The sequence below is a fragment of the Motacilla alba genome, chromosome 5 (assembly GCF_015832195.1).
Source record: "Motacilla alba alba isolate MOTALB_02 chromosome 5, Motacilla_alba_V1.0_pri, whole genome shotgun sequence".
NCBI lineage: Eukaryota > Metazoa > Chordata > Aves > Passeriformes > Motacillidae > Motacilla > Motacilla alba.
The window spans coordinates 27,156,788-27,173,167 of record NC_052020.1 but is presented as its reverse complement, the minus strand read 5'-3'; the positions used below and the strand labels follow the sequence as shown (position 1 = coordinate 27,173,167).

Genomic DNA, 16,380 nt, shown 5'->3' with positions numbered 1-16,380 from the left:
TCAGTGTCATCATTAAATTGTTCTGCACATTTAAAATTCCCACTGTTACATATCTCTGCCCAAATTTGAAATGATAGAACAAGCTGTTGCCAGCAAAATCATCTGCGCCTTGCCAGTAGAAGTTCCTTTTAACACATGGCTTAAGAAGCCCTGTTTAAAATAGGGCCTCTAATGTTAGTGCCAATATCGTCTCTTTGTTTTACATGGCACTAAGTAAATTGTCAGCAATTGCTATAGAGTTGTAATTCATTTGGCTTTACCCTTGACTAAAAGAAGTTACATGTGCTGCCTTAATTCTGCTGGAGAATTGTCCTTGATTGACTGCTGCACCAGTACGGAGCTCCAGTGAGGACAGCTGCACTTCAGGCCAGCATAACCCTAAACCCTAACTCTAGGCAAAGCAGTAAAAGCAGCCTTGGGCAAAGGCAGGTTCAAAGGAGAAAGCTGTGGAGGAGGCTGTGTTTTGGCAGTTCTGTGTTCCCCTTGGCATGCCTTTTGCAGCTGCAGTGCGCCTGGAGTTGTGGGTTTTGTGGTTTTAAGAACCCTAACCCTACATGTGATGATTACATGTGATTGAACGACCTAGCAGGAAAAAGGGTGGGAAAGCTGTACAATACTGATTATTTTATTTTAAGAATTATGAACTCCTGGAGGGAAGAGAGTTACAGACATTGGGTCATTTAATTTTCCAGGTAATGCAACTGTTACTGCATCACTGCAAACACTCTGTGTGGTTCTCAACTTTTCCTAAAGGACATGAGGGGAAAAAAGTAGCAATGTGTCAGGAGGAATTTGCTTTCTTAGAGAATTTGATGAAGGTAACTACCCTTCTCTGTAATAGAGATGACAGATCATCATGTTGCTGCAGTTAACACAGAAGTGTGTGATCCTGGGAGAGATCTGTTGTTGCCAGGGCTCTGTAGGAGATTTAAAAATTGACTTTTGCCAACAGAATTACTTCACAAATTCATAGGAATCTGGCATAGGTGAGTACCACAATTCCAGATCTCTTAGTAAATAAATATTGTGCCAAAATGATTAAAATGCTGCAGCTTTCAGAGCACTTTGCTGTCTTGCACCACTTGGTGACCTTTACACCTTTGCAGGGAAACTGTTATAACACTGGTGAGGGAAAGGAGGACCTTGATGTAACAGCCTTTGAAATTCAGTTTGTGAATGAGGACATGGTGTGAAGTGACCTGATAGTCACATGCTGAGATACACTAGTCACCTTCTACATTTCATCAATTTTCTTGTTTCCTGGAAAAGAAAATTAGCTATTAAAATATTAATACATGACTGAAATGACAGAAACATTGCATTTAATTTAAAGGCTGTTCACATGAATTGAAGTAAAAATGTTTCATCCCTAACAAGGATGAACAAGGTCTGACACAGGAGTCTTCAAAAGCCTCGATTCCAGCAGTGCCCAGAGTTGCTTCCTTTGCTGTTTTGTTGCCAAATAATTTTGACAATGTGAGAAACACGACTAAACAGCGCCTAAACACGACTATATGGCAGAGAGCCAAATTGCTAAGCTGTATGAGCCACTTCAGTAGTCTGAGTAATGCAAAGGCAGAGCACCCTGAAAAGCAGCTGGAAATTTATGACCAATTGTAGGTGTACAGGTGCATCTCAGCACATCCACAGTTCTTAGTGATTTGTAAAAGGTGGTAATTTCAGATGCTACTACAAAATCGTGTTACTAGTGCTGCTGGGAGTGCAAGGTACCACTTTCCTGCCTTTTGTACACCTCTGTAACGGTTCTTGAGGCAATGTGCTCATCTTCTGTGGGTGTTGTAGGAGCTATGGGTTTGAATAACACTAAGTGTGGAACTGCTAATTCTTTTTGTCTTACAATTTCCTCCCATACTTGTAGTAATAGCAATTTGATATGGGTTGTATTTGAGGAGAAAATAAGATTTGGGTACAGGTATATCTCTAATTAGGTATATCTCTAATTTAGGCCAAATTCTAGCCCAGTGAAGCAACAACAGTGGGGATTGCACTGGGGCTATGGTATATCTTGGCTTCTGGAGGATGTGTGCATTTGGGTTTACCTGTGTGTTTGTTGATGCCAGGCCTGTCTTTAGGTAGCACAGACATGATGGCAGCTCAGGTTTTCCAAGTCAGGTGAGGGGTGTTTAGCATGAGTAAATCAGTGTGGCTGCCCTGTGGAAAGGCCAGGGCTTGGCATCTCTCAGTGTGAGCAAAGGCCAGCAAGGGTCAAAGGTGCTGAGTGTCAGGTATGAGGGCTGGGCTGACGTTACACAGCTCTGTCAAAGTGCAGTTAGAACAACACTGAGGCTGGCATAACACCAAACCCTTTATGAGCTGGGCAGGTCAACTGGAAAAAGACCCTTTGCTGGTATCACTTTTTTTCCAGTTAAGGACCTGGTTTCAGCTGCCCTGGTAGACCTCTTTCACTGGGGTTAACTGTGCAGCCATTAAGAGGTTTGCCTTACTGACACCACTGTAGAGCAATCGCTTTAAATCCAGGGCTCTTGGCATCCTTCTGCTCCTCAGCCTGGCTGCTTGCTTCTAGGTTTTGGTGATGGGAGAGTATTGCAATGTCTTCGGGCATGTCACTGCTACTCTCTCTCATGCCTCGTGAAGATACCTGAGCTATTTTTAGATGGGCAGCCTTGTAAGGAAAGAAGTTTGGCTGTGGTATCTCTGAGTTCTTAAGATCTAATTCATCTTTGTTACTTGGGTAAATTAACCCATGCAGAGCTCTGCACCATCATGTTATTTATTGATTCCTGCTTAATGAAAATCTTCCTCTACAGGTCTGCATTGTGGAGTGAATATGCTCTTTGGTAGCCTGACCCATATGATGGGAAGGCAAAAGTCCCTCTGAATAGCAGGTCAGAGGAAGGAGGTATTAACAGAGTTGAAAGTACACAGGAATTTGGACTTTGCAATTCTAAACCTCCATCTTTTAAATGTTGTATTCCACCTTCCCACCAATCCTCATTCTTACTTCACATAGAGTACTATGTTTTAAATCTTTTTATTACAAGAAAAGTAAATTGTAAATTCAAGATCTCAAGTTTACAATGAACAAAAAGACTCCTTAGAAACTTTGGCTGCTTTATCAAAAAGGGGTAACGCTCCTGCTGCTAATGGTTGTTAGTAATTCACAAACAAGATTTAAAGTGAGTATAACATAAAGGAAAACTGCTATTGCTAGAAGCTCTGAGCTGTTTTAGCTTTGATGATGCTCCTTAAGCTGTTGTAGCTTTGATGATGCTCCTTGCTGACACTGAGTGGTGCAATTACCACATGCTGATGGAGGAGAGCTGCAATTACCGCATTTTCTGAGTCAACTGTGACTCAGATAGAGCTGAGTTATTTTTTTAGTTGGCATTGGTATTTATTTATATAGTCATTGTAGGTAAATTTTATAAAGCACTTCCTCAATATTTGTGGCAGAATACTAGAGAGAGGTCTAGGTGTTCCTCCTTTTTTTCTCCCTTACCATAAAAATCGTTGCTTGTGTTAAATCCCTACTGTGAGTGGTAGTCTGTACTTCCAACTTAGCTGAAATCACTGTGGGTGTCAGTGGGGGGCTCTGTGTAAGAGAAATTGTAGCACAGAGTGCTAAAGGCCTTGAAAAATTTTGTATGAAATCGTTTTGCCCTTTATCATGGGGGATGTTAATTTGTTTATTTTTGCAAGCCCAGTGGTAAAAGTGGGGATAATTAACCTTTTTGTCCTAGATTTACCAAGGACTCAGAACTGGTTGGGGGAGGACCCAAGACATTATTTTCATTTAATAGTGTGATTGCCATGATTAGCAGCATAAAAAGCAGCTTGAGTGTCTGCTCACACACCTGTGCATGTATTTTTATGTCATTTCAACTGCTTGCAATTTTTTTTCTCTTGCTTTTCTTATAGAAATATTTAAAGATTTCTCTGAGTTCAGGAGCAAATAGTTTAGAAAATTTGGTGCTAAAATGGGTTCATCTACTTTCAGGAATGAAGTTTGTCTATTTTTCAGGAAGGGGGACATGTTTTTACCCTTCCAGCAAAAGACTATCTAGACTGTGAGTTTGGAGGTCATTGGCATCAGAGGCCAGGCATGTGGCTTGTTTGCCCATGAAGTGTGTAGATAAGGTCTGGGAAGGACCTGTACAGTTCACATTTTTCATGGAAAAAAATCCCAAGAAAACAAACAAAAAAACCCTATCCCAACCAGACTGAAACTGAAAACCTCCCCATGCCATACAAAAGTACCTATTATTTTTTTAAACCATCAAAATATGTTCAGAGAATATTACAGTTACAGTAATACTAAAAAAATCTTCTGTAACCTTCTGTATACAGGTACGTATAACACATTCTCATGTTATGATTGGGTGGTATTTTTAAATGTTTTTAAGACCTCATTTGCTTCAGTGATACTATCTGTCAGTGCAGTGTGTGGCTGTGAATGATCTGAGATCCAAGATAACCCACCCCATCAGCTGATGGCATCCAGTGGTCGGCTTAATAAGTCCCGTGAGACAGGACAAACTTTAGTCCTTGGTCACTGCTGCCACTCCTGACCACACAAGGTGTCTCATGTCAAATCCCTGTAGAGCTCCACTCATCAGTGCTTGTGAGCTCTGCCATCTCAGGACACAGCAAAAAAAGCAGTTTTCTTTCCAGGCCTAAAAAGACAAATAAAGATGCACACATTTGCTGAGGTTTCAGAAATACTCCTGTATTTTTTATTTGTATACATATACGTGTGTGTGTACAGGTGTAGGCCTTGTCAAGGACCCGTTTGGTCTGTTGGGTGACAAGCAGACCTCAGTGGTCCTTGCACCTCAGAACCAGAGGTACAGACTCCACTCTAGGCAGCAAATCTTCAGAAATATTTGGAGGATGGGGAGTTGTGCTGTCTGCCTTTGTCATTTCAGCATGTGGAAGATGGGCAAATCTTTTTTTCTGCATTTTCTGGAAGAGATAGAACAACATAGGTTGAGTAGATAAGGTATCAAATACAGGGATGGTGACTCACCTCACCAACTGCATCTTGCCAATGGCCTCACACCTTGTGAATTTTTTTAATTAATCTTTCAATGTCTTACCACTCATTTGTCATGTTGACAGGCTATGGCCAGCGGAGAATGCTAGCTACTATTATGGGGTCACTGAGGCTGAAGAGAAAATGTAGAAAATAGCAATAAATATAAAACTGCTTGTCTGTCTCTAAATACGTAGCTGGATAAATGGTCATTGTGAATATGTTTGCAGGTAGAAGTACAGCTATTCTGTTGGTATTAAGCAACTTCAGCTTCAAAGAAGAGCCTAAGGCAAAAAGATATGTTTCATTATAGATGAGGAGGAAATAGGTGTTCAGAGGATGTTGGCTATTCTTGAACTGAGCATTCTGACTCAGAGGAAATGTAGATGTATAGAGAGGAGTGCAGAGAAGATGGAAGCCATTCCTCTTCCTGGATTTGGTAATACTTCCTGTTATGAAGACATCACCAACTATTTATTTACAGAGGATTTCAAATGCCCGGTTAGGGTATAGTGGAAACATCTCAGAGTCAAGGGTTTTCCTTGGGTGTCCTCTGAAAGAGCTTGTGAAATGTGGGAAAATACCCTTCGGGGAAGATGAGTTACTTGAGGACCATCTACCAGGCTTAATCTAAAGGAGAGGTGAAGATGATGTTTTCTGGAAAACTTACAGATACAGGTATCTATGTCTTGGTCTGGCAGATGACAGTGTTGTAAAGAAATCATTCAAAATTCACTGTGTCTTAAAAGGATAAATCTAAATTTTCTTATTTGAAGAAGGGCATAAGTACTATTTCTAGGTGAGCAGAAGCAGGTTGCAGTGATAGAAACAGCCACAAGCAAATGCAAAGCCAATGTGTAAGGGTAACCCTAAAAACTGAAGGTGTTATGGGAGATGACAGTAAAGAGTTTTCATTATGACTGAATATTAATTAGTGACATGGCTATTAACGATGGCAGTAATTAACAGAGGAAGGAAAGACTTGTCATTGTCCAAAGGGTGAGTAATCAGTCTTGGCAGGTGATAAATAATGGTTCAGCAAGCTCAGCAGAAAGATAATCTGTCTGCCTCAGGACAGCTGGAGAACAGCTATAACATCTTCCAGGCTCTTGGCAGCATTCAGGAATGACTTCATGTTTTTAACAGAGACAAATTAAAATTCCTAATCTCAATTGCTGCTTATATTCTGGAGTGGCTGATCACAGGAGTTCTGGTTGAGCCAGTGCCTTCAGTATACTTACCCCTTTAAACCTTTCTTGGCCATTTAAACCTTTTGTGTGAGGGGTGAGAAAGACTGGGGAACCAGCATTCAGCATTACTTGCGTTTTCCATTGTCGTTTGATGGAAATTGAGTAGATTCCTTGGAAGTGTCCTAGAGCTGGGGTCATGATCATTCTATGTTAAAATGGAGTGGGACTTAGTCCTAAATCAGGAACTAAGTGTTCCTGTACTGGAAAGGGAAATGGTCTGGAAAGGGAGATCATGCGGAAACCACTTCACCTCCTGTGAGCAAAGCGATGCAATACTGTAGATGATTGTCAGGTATCGGCTCTCACATCATTTGGGAATACAATGCCTAAGAGATCACTTCAAGCCTGTATCCAGAGACCAAAATCAGAAGAAACAGTGGATTTTTTTTGTTTAGGGGATGAACTGAAAAATCAAGAAAGATTCTGGTTTCACTTGAACCTAGAGCATTTTGTGAGGTTTTGTTTCTAACAATACAGAAACTCTACAGTTTGAATCTTCTTGAATTAGCTTTCTAACCATAAATGTTGTACTCTGTCTTCAAAATATTTTTTTTTGTAAAAGGTAAAAGGGAACACCCGTGTTTAAAAAAATACAGTATTTTATTAACAAACTTGTCAAAACAACATGGTTCTGAACATATTCCCCATATGTTATTCAGGTAACAGTGTTCACTAGATGCCTTTTCATTTAGCAGGCAATCTTGCACCCCTAGTACATATTTTTCTGAATAAATTTATTGTTCAAGAAAACGATACGACCTCAGGATGCATCTGGCATGATAGTTTTAGCAGAGAAAAGAAAGTGCTGGCGCCGTTGCCAGAGGCATTGGTTTACTGTTCTACAAGGTACCTACTGCAGTTTTGGTGAGCTCAGAGCAAGGAAGATGATTTAAATTTGTGAAGTTGCTGAATGGTAAAGTATACCATTGGGTATACCATGGTGGGAGAGACCACCTTAAGAGGACATAGGAAGAGTTGGGTTGATTTAATGAGACGGAGGCAGGGAGACAATGTGTGAGCCCTCCATAGAAACACTCAGGAGAAACTGTCAAGGAAGAATAATCATTATTTTCCTTCAATCACAATACAGTTATAAAATGCATATAAATTGCACATTACCAAACTTAGGTTGCAAAGTTACAGGAAAAGTTCAATCTATTAAAAAAAATAATATCTTTCCAGATAGCGTAATGGCAACTGAAAATGCTCCTAGGTGAAGTTGGGAGGTGTGGAGAATGACCATACTGCTGAGAGTACAAGATTGTGAGGTTGGTCATTTAGTATCTGGTTTGCCTTCGAGGCAGGTTGAGACAATGCCCAGCTGCTGCTTGTTGACCACATCTGCTTGCCCAGTATATAAGTGACATCAGATGCTTCCCTGATCTTCAGGAGCCCTGCTGATTCCCTGCAGGGGCCAGGTCTGTTGTTTCATCTGCCTTGAATGGAGGATGAGGTAGGTCAGGTTCACATTGCTGCCTGCTGCTGAAGCCTGTCTGAAGGGGGTTTGCTGGTGCTCTTTATAGTGTTCTGGATCAACTTCCATTGCCAGGGGAGTGGGAGCTGCTGTCTCCCTCTGTGTGGAGTAGAGCTCACATTTCTAATGGGAATTTCACCTGTATGGGAGAGTCAGGCCTGCAGATAATTGCAGGGACCTGGGGCACTAGCAGTACCTGTTGTCTCTCTCTGGCACATTGTGACTCCTGGCCTTTGTTATATCTGAGGTTTGCTGAGGGCATGGGGATGCTTTGGGCCTGTGGGAACTAAAATGTGCTTCTGGAACAAACATGGTGATTATGCTGCTCTTGAAGTCCCATCCATGTCTGAGTTCAGAAGTGCTCCAAACAAATCAGATCCTCTTAGATTTGTTTTGTAAGCCTGAACCAGTTTGGATGGGGCTTTGAGCAGCCTGGTCTGGTGGATGGCATCCCTGCCCTTGGCAGGGGAGTTGGAACTGGATGTATTTAGGTGCCTTCTTAGCCCAAGCCAGTCTATGATTCTATGAAGTGTTACTGGGCCTGTTAGCCTACTGTGTGTGAATGCAAATATTTCTGTAGAAATTGACTGTATGCCGAGAAGGGGTTGGTGTTATGTCTGCATCCAGACATGGCATTGTTAGGTTGAATGTTAGGATGAATGCTGTTGTAACTTCATATGGGCTTGCCATATTGCATCCAAGTGTCTTTGCTGATTGCCTTTGACTTTGGAGAACTCCAATTAGCTGACTTGTACACACCATTTTGTTTTATTTTAAGCTTAACTTTCTGAGTATATGATTTAAGTAAATTTTGCTGCCCTGTCAAGATGTGTTTTGGTAACAGGCCTTTCTACTGAACAGTGACAAGTTTTCCACTTCTGTGATCTCCATGCAAGCAACCAAGGTTGTATGCAGAGGATCAGTTCTAGAGAATTTGATGTTCTTTATAAGATTGCAACAACTTTCATTGTACTGGATGGGCCTTGAAAACCTAATGAGCCTGATGGATCTTAAAGGCTCACTCTTCCCAGCCACCATTCAGTTTGTGTGATCACCACCAGGTGACCACTCACAGGAGCTGTGTTTACAGGCTCTCTGAATACCACCTCCTTCTCAAGACATTGCTTGTCTTTGACATAAGTAAGGCCCTCCTGTCTGTTTTTGACTGATGTTTCAGTTCTATACATTTACATGTTACCGGTATGAGGTGCCAGTAAATGCTCCTTCATCTCCTTGCTAACCAGTGTCTGCAGAAACTTATTATCTCTGTATGCTGAGGTGAGAAGAAAATGGGAGAGAACAGTTACAGGGAACCATCAGACTAATATCTGACTTCAGGTATATCAAGTCTGCTATTGCACAGAAAGCCCTGTGGGACTTAGTACCTGTCAGTAACCATGTAGCTGCAGTGTGGCACAAGAAGGAAAAACATTCTGAAACCTCAGTGGAAATAAAAAGCAAAATGGAATAAAGTTCATGCCAGTCCTATTGTATCTATCTCAATGTTATCTCTCTCTAGGGCACTCAAACCCTGTGGTCTTTGTGTCTAATGCTTTCTTAAATTTTTGTTCATTTCTTTATTAAGGTTCTGATATTGTGCAGTGGCTTATGAAGAACCTCAGCATTGAGGATGCAGGTAAGGTGACCACAGCTGGGGAGAAATAGGTGCTCCATCTGTATTCTGTGTGCCATTAGACAGTAAATATATTGCTGCAGTCTAAAATGGCAGTAAGAGAACATGGTTGATTTAAACATTGGAGGGAAGGAGGAGGAAAAGAGTTAAGAGTCAATATCTTAATTAAATCTAATGCCTTATACTGCAACACACTGAAATACTATTGCAGGAATTTTAGCCTGTCTGTGAAACTGTTGCTACCTACAGAAGACTGATTGATTTTAGGTTTTGTTCCTAGACTTCAAAAAGAAGTTGGTGGGTGTGTGTGGTTAAGCAGGCAAATGCAGCGTCAGGTTTTCATGGTGTGAAGAAAGGTAGCCTCAGCTGACAGGACATAGTGTCTGTGTCATTCTTGGCCAGGGTCACAGAATCTGATAATGGCTTTTAATTTATCAAAAAAAGCAAATAGATAAATCAGAAGATAGATAAATGGATGATCAGCCATAAAGAGTGATCAGTGCATGGGCACAATCCAAATAGTTCACTTTTCAGAGAAACCAAAATCATTTACTCAAATGAAGACCTATTGAGAAAAGGAGAAGAAAAGATCTGCAGATCCAGATGTTTCTTTTCCTTTTCAGGAAAGGGAGAAAATCCAGGCTCTCACCTACCAGTTCTTAAGCTGCCTCACTGTCACCATGTAAAAACAGAGATACAGGCAGTGTTGAATCACCCAGCAGGGCACCCCTGTATACACATCCCTTTTCATGAGTCCTGTCAGGTCCCAAATCTGAATTTCAGCTGCAGACAACATATTTATTATCTATCTGGACATGCACGAGCAGGTGATTTTTCAACTCTGTGAAAGATGATGCAGCTTTTGGTAGCTGGCATTGCTAGAAAATCTGCACAGATGGGCCTCTGCATTGAGGAAGGTTGCCTGGGCAGTGCTAGGATGTGTAACTCCCCTTTGCAACATTTTCTCTAACAAAGGGCGATGCTACAGTGTGAGGATATGTCTTTATGAATAAATATCCTGCTAATGAACAGGTGTTGCAGGTGCTTGTTGGATTTGGTAGAAGCAAGTGAGGTTCACTGACGGAACAGGTTTCTTGTCAGCTGTCACCTGTGGTGGATAATGTACTTCAAAATTAATTTCATACTCTAGGGCTGAACTGGTGTGTGTATTTTGTAAACAAAAAACTAATGGGTTAAACATTTGAGCATGCTTCATCTGTCTTGCTAGGCTGATTCCTGCAGCCCTGCTTTACAGGGTTTGGCTGGAAGTCATAGGGATGTGGTGTGGGTGCAGAGAGGCATGTGGGCACCAGATTTCACATGAGTCATCACCAGAGCTGCAATTGAAAGCAGAGAAATGTGCAGTGCATGTCTTGTTGACACATCCCTGCTGTTTTTTCTCTTTCACAGGGGAAGCAATACACTTGGGAAGCCTTATTGCTGCGCAGGGTTACATCTTTCCCATCTCAGACCATGTCCTTACCCTTAAGGATGATGGGACGTTCTATCGTTTTCAGGTTGGTGAGCACCCTGACTCCCTTGTGGCCCCTTCTTCTGTGCCTGCAGTAATACTGCTCAAATCACCCACTCTTTGTACCTAAGAAGCCATTAGATCTATGAAGCCAGGGATTGAGGCTATCTTCATAGAGGCCCCTAGGAGAGGTTAAATCTCTTCAAAAAAATTTGCTTTAGAGTCCCAAATCACTCTCATCTACCTTATGACTTAGTTTTTTTACATAAATGAATGTCTGTCTTGTGACTATTTTTGATACCTGAATTCACAGCTGTTTTACTCAGATTTGAACTAAACTAGGAGAAAAAAGATGGCTTTCAAAAACTAACTCTGATGCAGAATTAAGTAGCCATTCTCCTGTGCAAAATGGAGTAGGGCAAACTTAGGAGCTGGACATTCAAGCTTTGGCACAGCAAAAAATTCAAATTTTTGTCGTCTCTTGCTTACAGATTGGTGTGGGAGAGGGCAAGCTTAAGGCTTTGGCTCTTCTACAAAGAATGTGTAACCTTGGCAATCACCTAAACTGGGGCATCTTTATCCCTTAGTGTTCCTGTGCCTCCAGATGTGCAGAATTTTTTAAGCACCTTGTGCTCAGGTCCTATGCCCGATCCAAAATCTGCCACTCTCAGCTCACTAGATAACTGAGTGCTTGTGCTGCAACAGCTCCTTCTGAACTGATTGTATAACTTCAGAAGAAGCAGTAAATCTAAACTTGGAGTCCTACTGCCTCATCCTGCTGGCTGAATTTGTGTTTTTCTGTTACATTGTCTCAGCCAGCTCCCTTATCTTTCCTGTCACCTCTCTTCTGTTCACCCTCCTGTTCCTTCTTTACAATTTTTTACTCTTTTTTAGCTTTTATTTGAAAAGCCACTTCTGCTCTTTGCATCTGATGTTGCAGCTGCTCATGCCTACTGCTAATGTGATATTGTGTTATCATATGTGACCAATGTCATGGTGAAAAAAGAAGCCCAGGAGATCACAGATGTCCTCTTATCTCACCCCACCTTCTGGTTGCAAGGCTTCATTCAGACTCAGATTTTTCATTACAATTCCCTTTCTTTTCTGAAAGTCCTGATCCTCCTGTCACATAAGACACAACAGAAGCAGGGGTAATACTGGTTGCCCATTTAGCTGTATTTTTCTCTGTTCTAAAAGAATGGCACTCCAAGAACTTGTCCTGTGCAGTTTTCAGGAGCTACATTTCAATGTAACTTAATTTCTTTTTATTGTTTTAAGCCTGTGTAAACGACATCATCAAACTGACTGCTTATTGACTTTTCTTTCCCTTGTCTTTTCTTACAATTTTTGCATATTCTTTTCCTGTTTTCATTTCCTCCAACACACCTCCTTAGCTGTTTTCTGCAGAAATAACCTGATAGAATCATGTTTCCTTTCCATTACTCTCTTCTGGCTACTTTCTACCTCAACCCCAATCCTTCCTTTAACAGTAGCTCTTTCTCTTCTGAAATTCATAAGATACATATCAGTAGGAGCATTGAGCCCTGTGTTGTTTGAAACCTCCATGTTTTCTCACTGTACTTTGGTGGAAGGATTTTAACTCGGTGTGTTGATGTCCTGTGCCCATCTGTAGCATTACATCAGTAAAGCAATGTGTAATCAGTAAAGCATCAGTGTTCTGTACTTGGTGTGATGGCCAATATGTTATTTTTCATTCATGTTAAAACTGAAATACAGTCATATATAGCTTGTAGTTAATTGTAGCAACTGCAATATGCAGACCTGGATAGAAAACAAAAGCACTAAGTTTAGCAGGACTTCTGCTTTTAGAATGACTCTAAACCGCTGAATTTTGACCTCTGCCATCTGTTACAACTAAAAAGGAAATTGTTTTGGAGTCTGCCAACCACATTGGTAGCTGCTCCAGAAAAGCAAGGGGTATGTAGCATGTAGATAAGACTGCAAGGTTTCTCATGTGCTTAAATATATATATATATATATATTCAGGTGGCCTGTGAATTCTTGGGGAAAGAGGAGGTTCTGGGGCTAGTGGATAAGATGTTCACATTCAGATGAGCTGGCAACAGTGTCTGAAATTTCATCAGGACACTGGACATCCTGCACAAGAGGTGCTTGCATTACAGCATCTCTGTTTACCTGCAGTGAGGACTATTAAAGGTTTTCGCATCCTCACTTTTACTGTAATCTGTAGCAGTGTTTCCCCTGAGGGCAGAATCTGGATGGTAGATTTTGTGATTCTTCTTTTTGAACTTGTAATGTTTTTCTGCATCTGAATGGGTTTTCATCTCTTAAATTACAAAAATGTATATGTTTTTTCTTAGGCACCATACTTTTGGCCTTCAAACTGCTGGGAACCAGAAAACACAGATTATGGTAAGAGTATGATTGTTGCATTATAGAAAGTTATTTTGTGATGTAAACAGTTGTTCTTCAAATAATTACTGTTGGCCACATACACCCTTCACGTGCAGAGTTTCTTGTTAGATGGCAGCATCAGAGGCAGATCTGTGCCCATCTCAAATGCACAAACTGAAACCCTGGGGTGTCTCAAGCCCCTGGAGCTGTAGCCATTGAGCTCAGTGGGGCCAGGAGTTTGCCATCCATTGCCTTCATTCTCCCATAGCCCTGTTCATTTCAGCAGGATTTGTGGCAAGCAGAATACTGGTTCTTGGGAATCTTGAATAGTACCGATATTGCTTTTGTGGGAGACTATCCTCTGATCTGTTGCTGAATCTGTTATGTGGATCAATAAAAATTCACTTCATCTGGGCACTTATCTGACTGATCAATAAACCGGTACATAACTAACAGCAGTCCATAGCTAAAAGTTCTCTGATACATGACATCAGACTTATTTTCCCATTTTTTTAAGATTACCAGATGATACGGTAAAAGAGAAGACTGAGCATGGTTTATGAGTTAATAAAGTGCAACATGGTGTTTTAAACATGTGAGTGCCTGCAGACAGGGATAATACATAAAGAAAAGATGTCAGTGTTGTTATCTTTAGCTGTCTGCATGCAATATTGCTGTCTCTTCAGAACTGCACTGCTTTCACAGTTAAATGACAAAATTAATTGTTGCATCCTGGTGTGGCTTTGGAATAGGAAGTGTATCCATGTGTGCAGTCATAAAATGGGAGCTTCTGGAAGTTCCTTTATCTCATAAGCTAAGATTGGTTTAGAGCTCCTCCCTGAATAATCAGTTTGGGTTTTTTTTCTTTCCCGTGCAACAATTACTCATCATTATGGATTCTGGAAATCATTTTCTGGGGTGAAGAAGTAGCCTGCAATGGTGTGTGTCATGTAATAGTTCATTTGCAGTCCTCATCTGCAGATGAACTAGACTTATCCTAGTGAGGGAATGGTTAAGGAGAAAACACGATGCTGTTCTGTATTTGCAAAAAAAAATTCCAGATTTTACAGTCATTCTATATTACTGTGTGAACTGTGCCTCATATGTATTCTTTAAATATCAGAAAAATAATGTGAAGAGGGAGGTTCTGGTTTTTTTCTTGCAGTATCAGATAAATAATTGGTTTTGGCTGTCAGATTATTGTGCTGCAATGGCATTGAGTGGAGTAGTACACCCCAAAATAAAACCCTCTGTGAGCTGACCCACAGCTGGACAAGCTTCAAATGCATTAGCTGAGCCCTGTAGTGACAGATTTTCATCTGTCCCAGAAACCTCTAACATATGCTTATAATCAGACTTTGCATATCAGAGGCCTGTACAGATGGAGTCTTCCCAGGAATTAATCCCAAACTAGCAGTAGACCCAAATACAACTGAAATCCCAGGAGCACTTCATACTTTTTTTATTTGCATGTGTCCACTTACAGGAGAGAAACTAACTTGCTAATGGCAGTTCACTGCCTTGCATGAAAAAACACTGTGAGAAAACTGACTCACTTCATTTGGTGTCATAAGTGCCTTACAGAGAAAGCTGCCCTTGAGATGTGTAAATATAAATGAACTGGTCAGCTCTGGTTACAATGCATAATACTGGCTCACTATATGAATGTTAAAATTACAGAAACAGCATGGAGTAGAATTACATGAGTAACACTGGGCCTCTGTTAAGTTCAGACCTGACTGTATACCCAGAGTGTGCTGTGGACCTTGTGTTTCAGTCTTTAATGGAAATGGGGTGAGCTTAGCAGATCCAGGTGGGTCTTTCCCACAAGGCAGCCTGGGACTGGCTTGGTGGTATGTCCTGGGCTCATCTTGACCCTCAGAATTCCAAACCATATCAGTTTCAGCAGCCTCTGCCCATAGCAAAATGTGACAAGGCTTCTCTTTACCATTTGAAATGTGTAAGAAGATGGAACATATTAAAAAATGCTCAGATCATGCTTTTAAGATCTGGCCCATATTTCTGTTTTCACTTCAATATCCTGTTGTTTTTTTTTTCTTAGCAGAAAAGAAATGTAGGGATGGTCACTTTGGCATGCATATTCCCAATCTGCTTAGGGAACGGGTTGCTTATACTATATCTTTTACCAGATCCAGAAGTAATTGTGCCTTTCGTGGACATCTTGTTAGGTCCTGGCTTCTGCTCTCAGCACTTTTAAATGAGATGTCCCAGATGTTTAGGGCCTCTGAGATTAGTTGTAAGCAATGTCAGCTGGGTGTCCAGCCCTCTGATTCCTTGGCCCATGTTGCTTTCTGATGAAAACAAACTGTCTATAAACTACTTTTTTTCCTCCTTTTTTTTTTGTTTGTTTTTGTTTGTTTTTGGGTTTTTTGGTTTTGTGTGTTTTTGTTTTTTTTTTTTTTTTTTACCTAGTACTAATAATCTGTCTGTAATTGTTTTCCATTCTATTTCTCCCTTTAGCCATCTATCTTTGCAAACGGACCATGCAGAACAAAGCTAGGCTGGAGCTGGCGGATTATGAAGCCGTAGGTACACTGCTGCTAGAGTTTAAAGCTGGGGGATGCAGGGATAGCTTTGCTTGCCAACTGAATGCTGCCATTTTGTGCTTTGGGGCCAGCCTTTACTGTATCTTTTTCTTAGTTGTCAGAACTGTGTGAAGGCTGATATGAAGACAACATCAGGAACAAGCCTGATGCATGTCCCGGGCTTTGCAGTGTCCCACATTAAAGCATCTGCTGTATAATGAGCCCTTCAAGACTGGAGCAAATTACACAGAAGTTTAGCTTGGTGTCCTGTTTTCAGTTAGGAAATCCTGGTTTATATAGCAGATTTCAGCACAGGAAAATGATGGATTTTCAGGTGTGCCACTGGGCAATTAAATTGTTGATGACACATCTTGTTACAAAAGTTCTCAGATATTAGACTTGGAACATTTTCTATATGCCATATGAAAAATATCACTGAACTTTATTTAGAGCGCATTTTCTGACATGGAGTTACTATCAATAAAAATATCTCAAACTTTAGTGTCAGACTGCAGGGTGGGAGAGGATTAGGAAGATGGAGGTAGGTGGGGCAGGGCTGAGTATTTCTTTGAATACCAGCCGTGTAGCGCTCTGAACAGCTAAACTTTTCTTTCTG

The 16,380-nt window shown here is 41.0% G+C and overlaps 1 protein-coding gene across 4 annotated transcripts in view; it reads left to right on the top strand.

The window, feature by feature from the left end:
• RGS6 (regulator of G protein signaling 6) overlaps nucleotides 1–16,380 on the top strand; it is a 257,978-nt gene that overhangs the window by 174,543 nt on the left and 67,055 nt on the right. For all 4 annotated transcript variants that reach the window (XM_038136985.1, XM_038136984.1, XM_038136983.1 and 1 more), the window contains exons 4-7: nucleotides 9,324–9,374; nucleotides 10,782–10,888; nucleotides 13,185–13,236; nucleotides 15,700–15,764. In XM_038136985.1, the coding sequence (XP_037992913.1) occupies nucleotides 9,324–9,374; nucleotides 10,782–10,888; nucleotides 13,185–13,236; nucleotides 15,700–15,764 (275 nt within the window). The remainder of the gene's footprint in view (nucleotides 1–9,323; nucleotides 9,375–10,781; nucleotides 10,889–13,184; nucleotides 13,237–15,699; nucleotides 15,765–16,380) is intronic.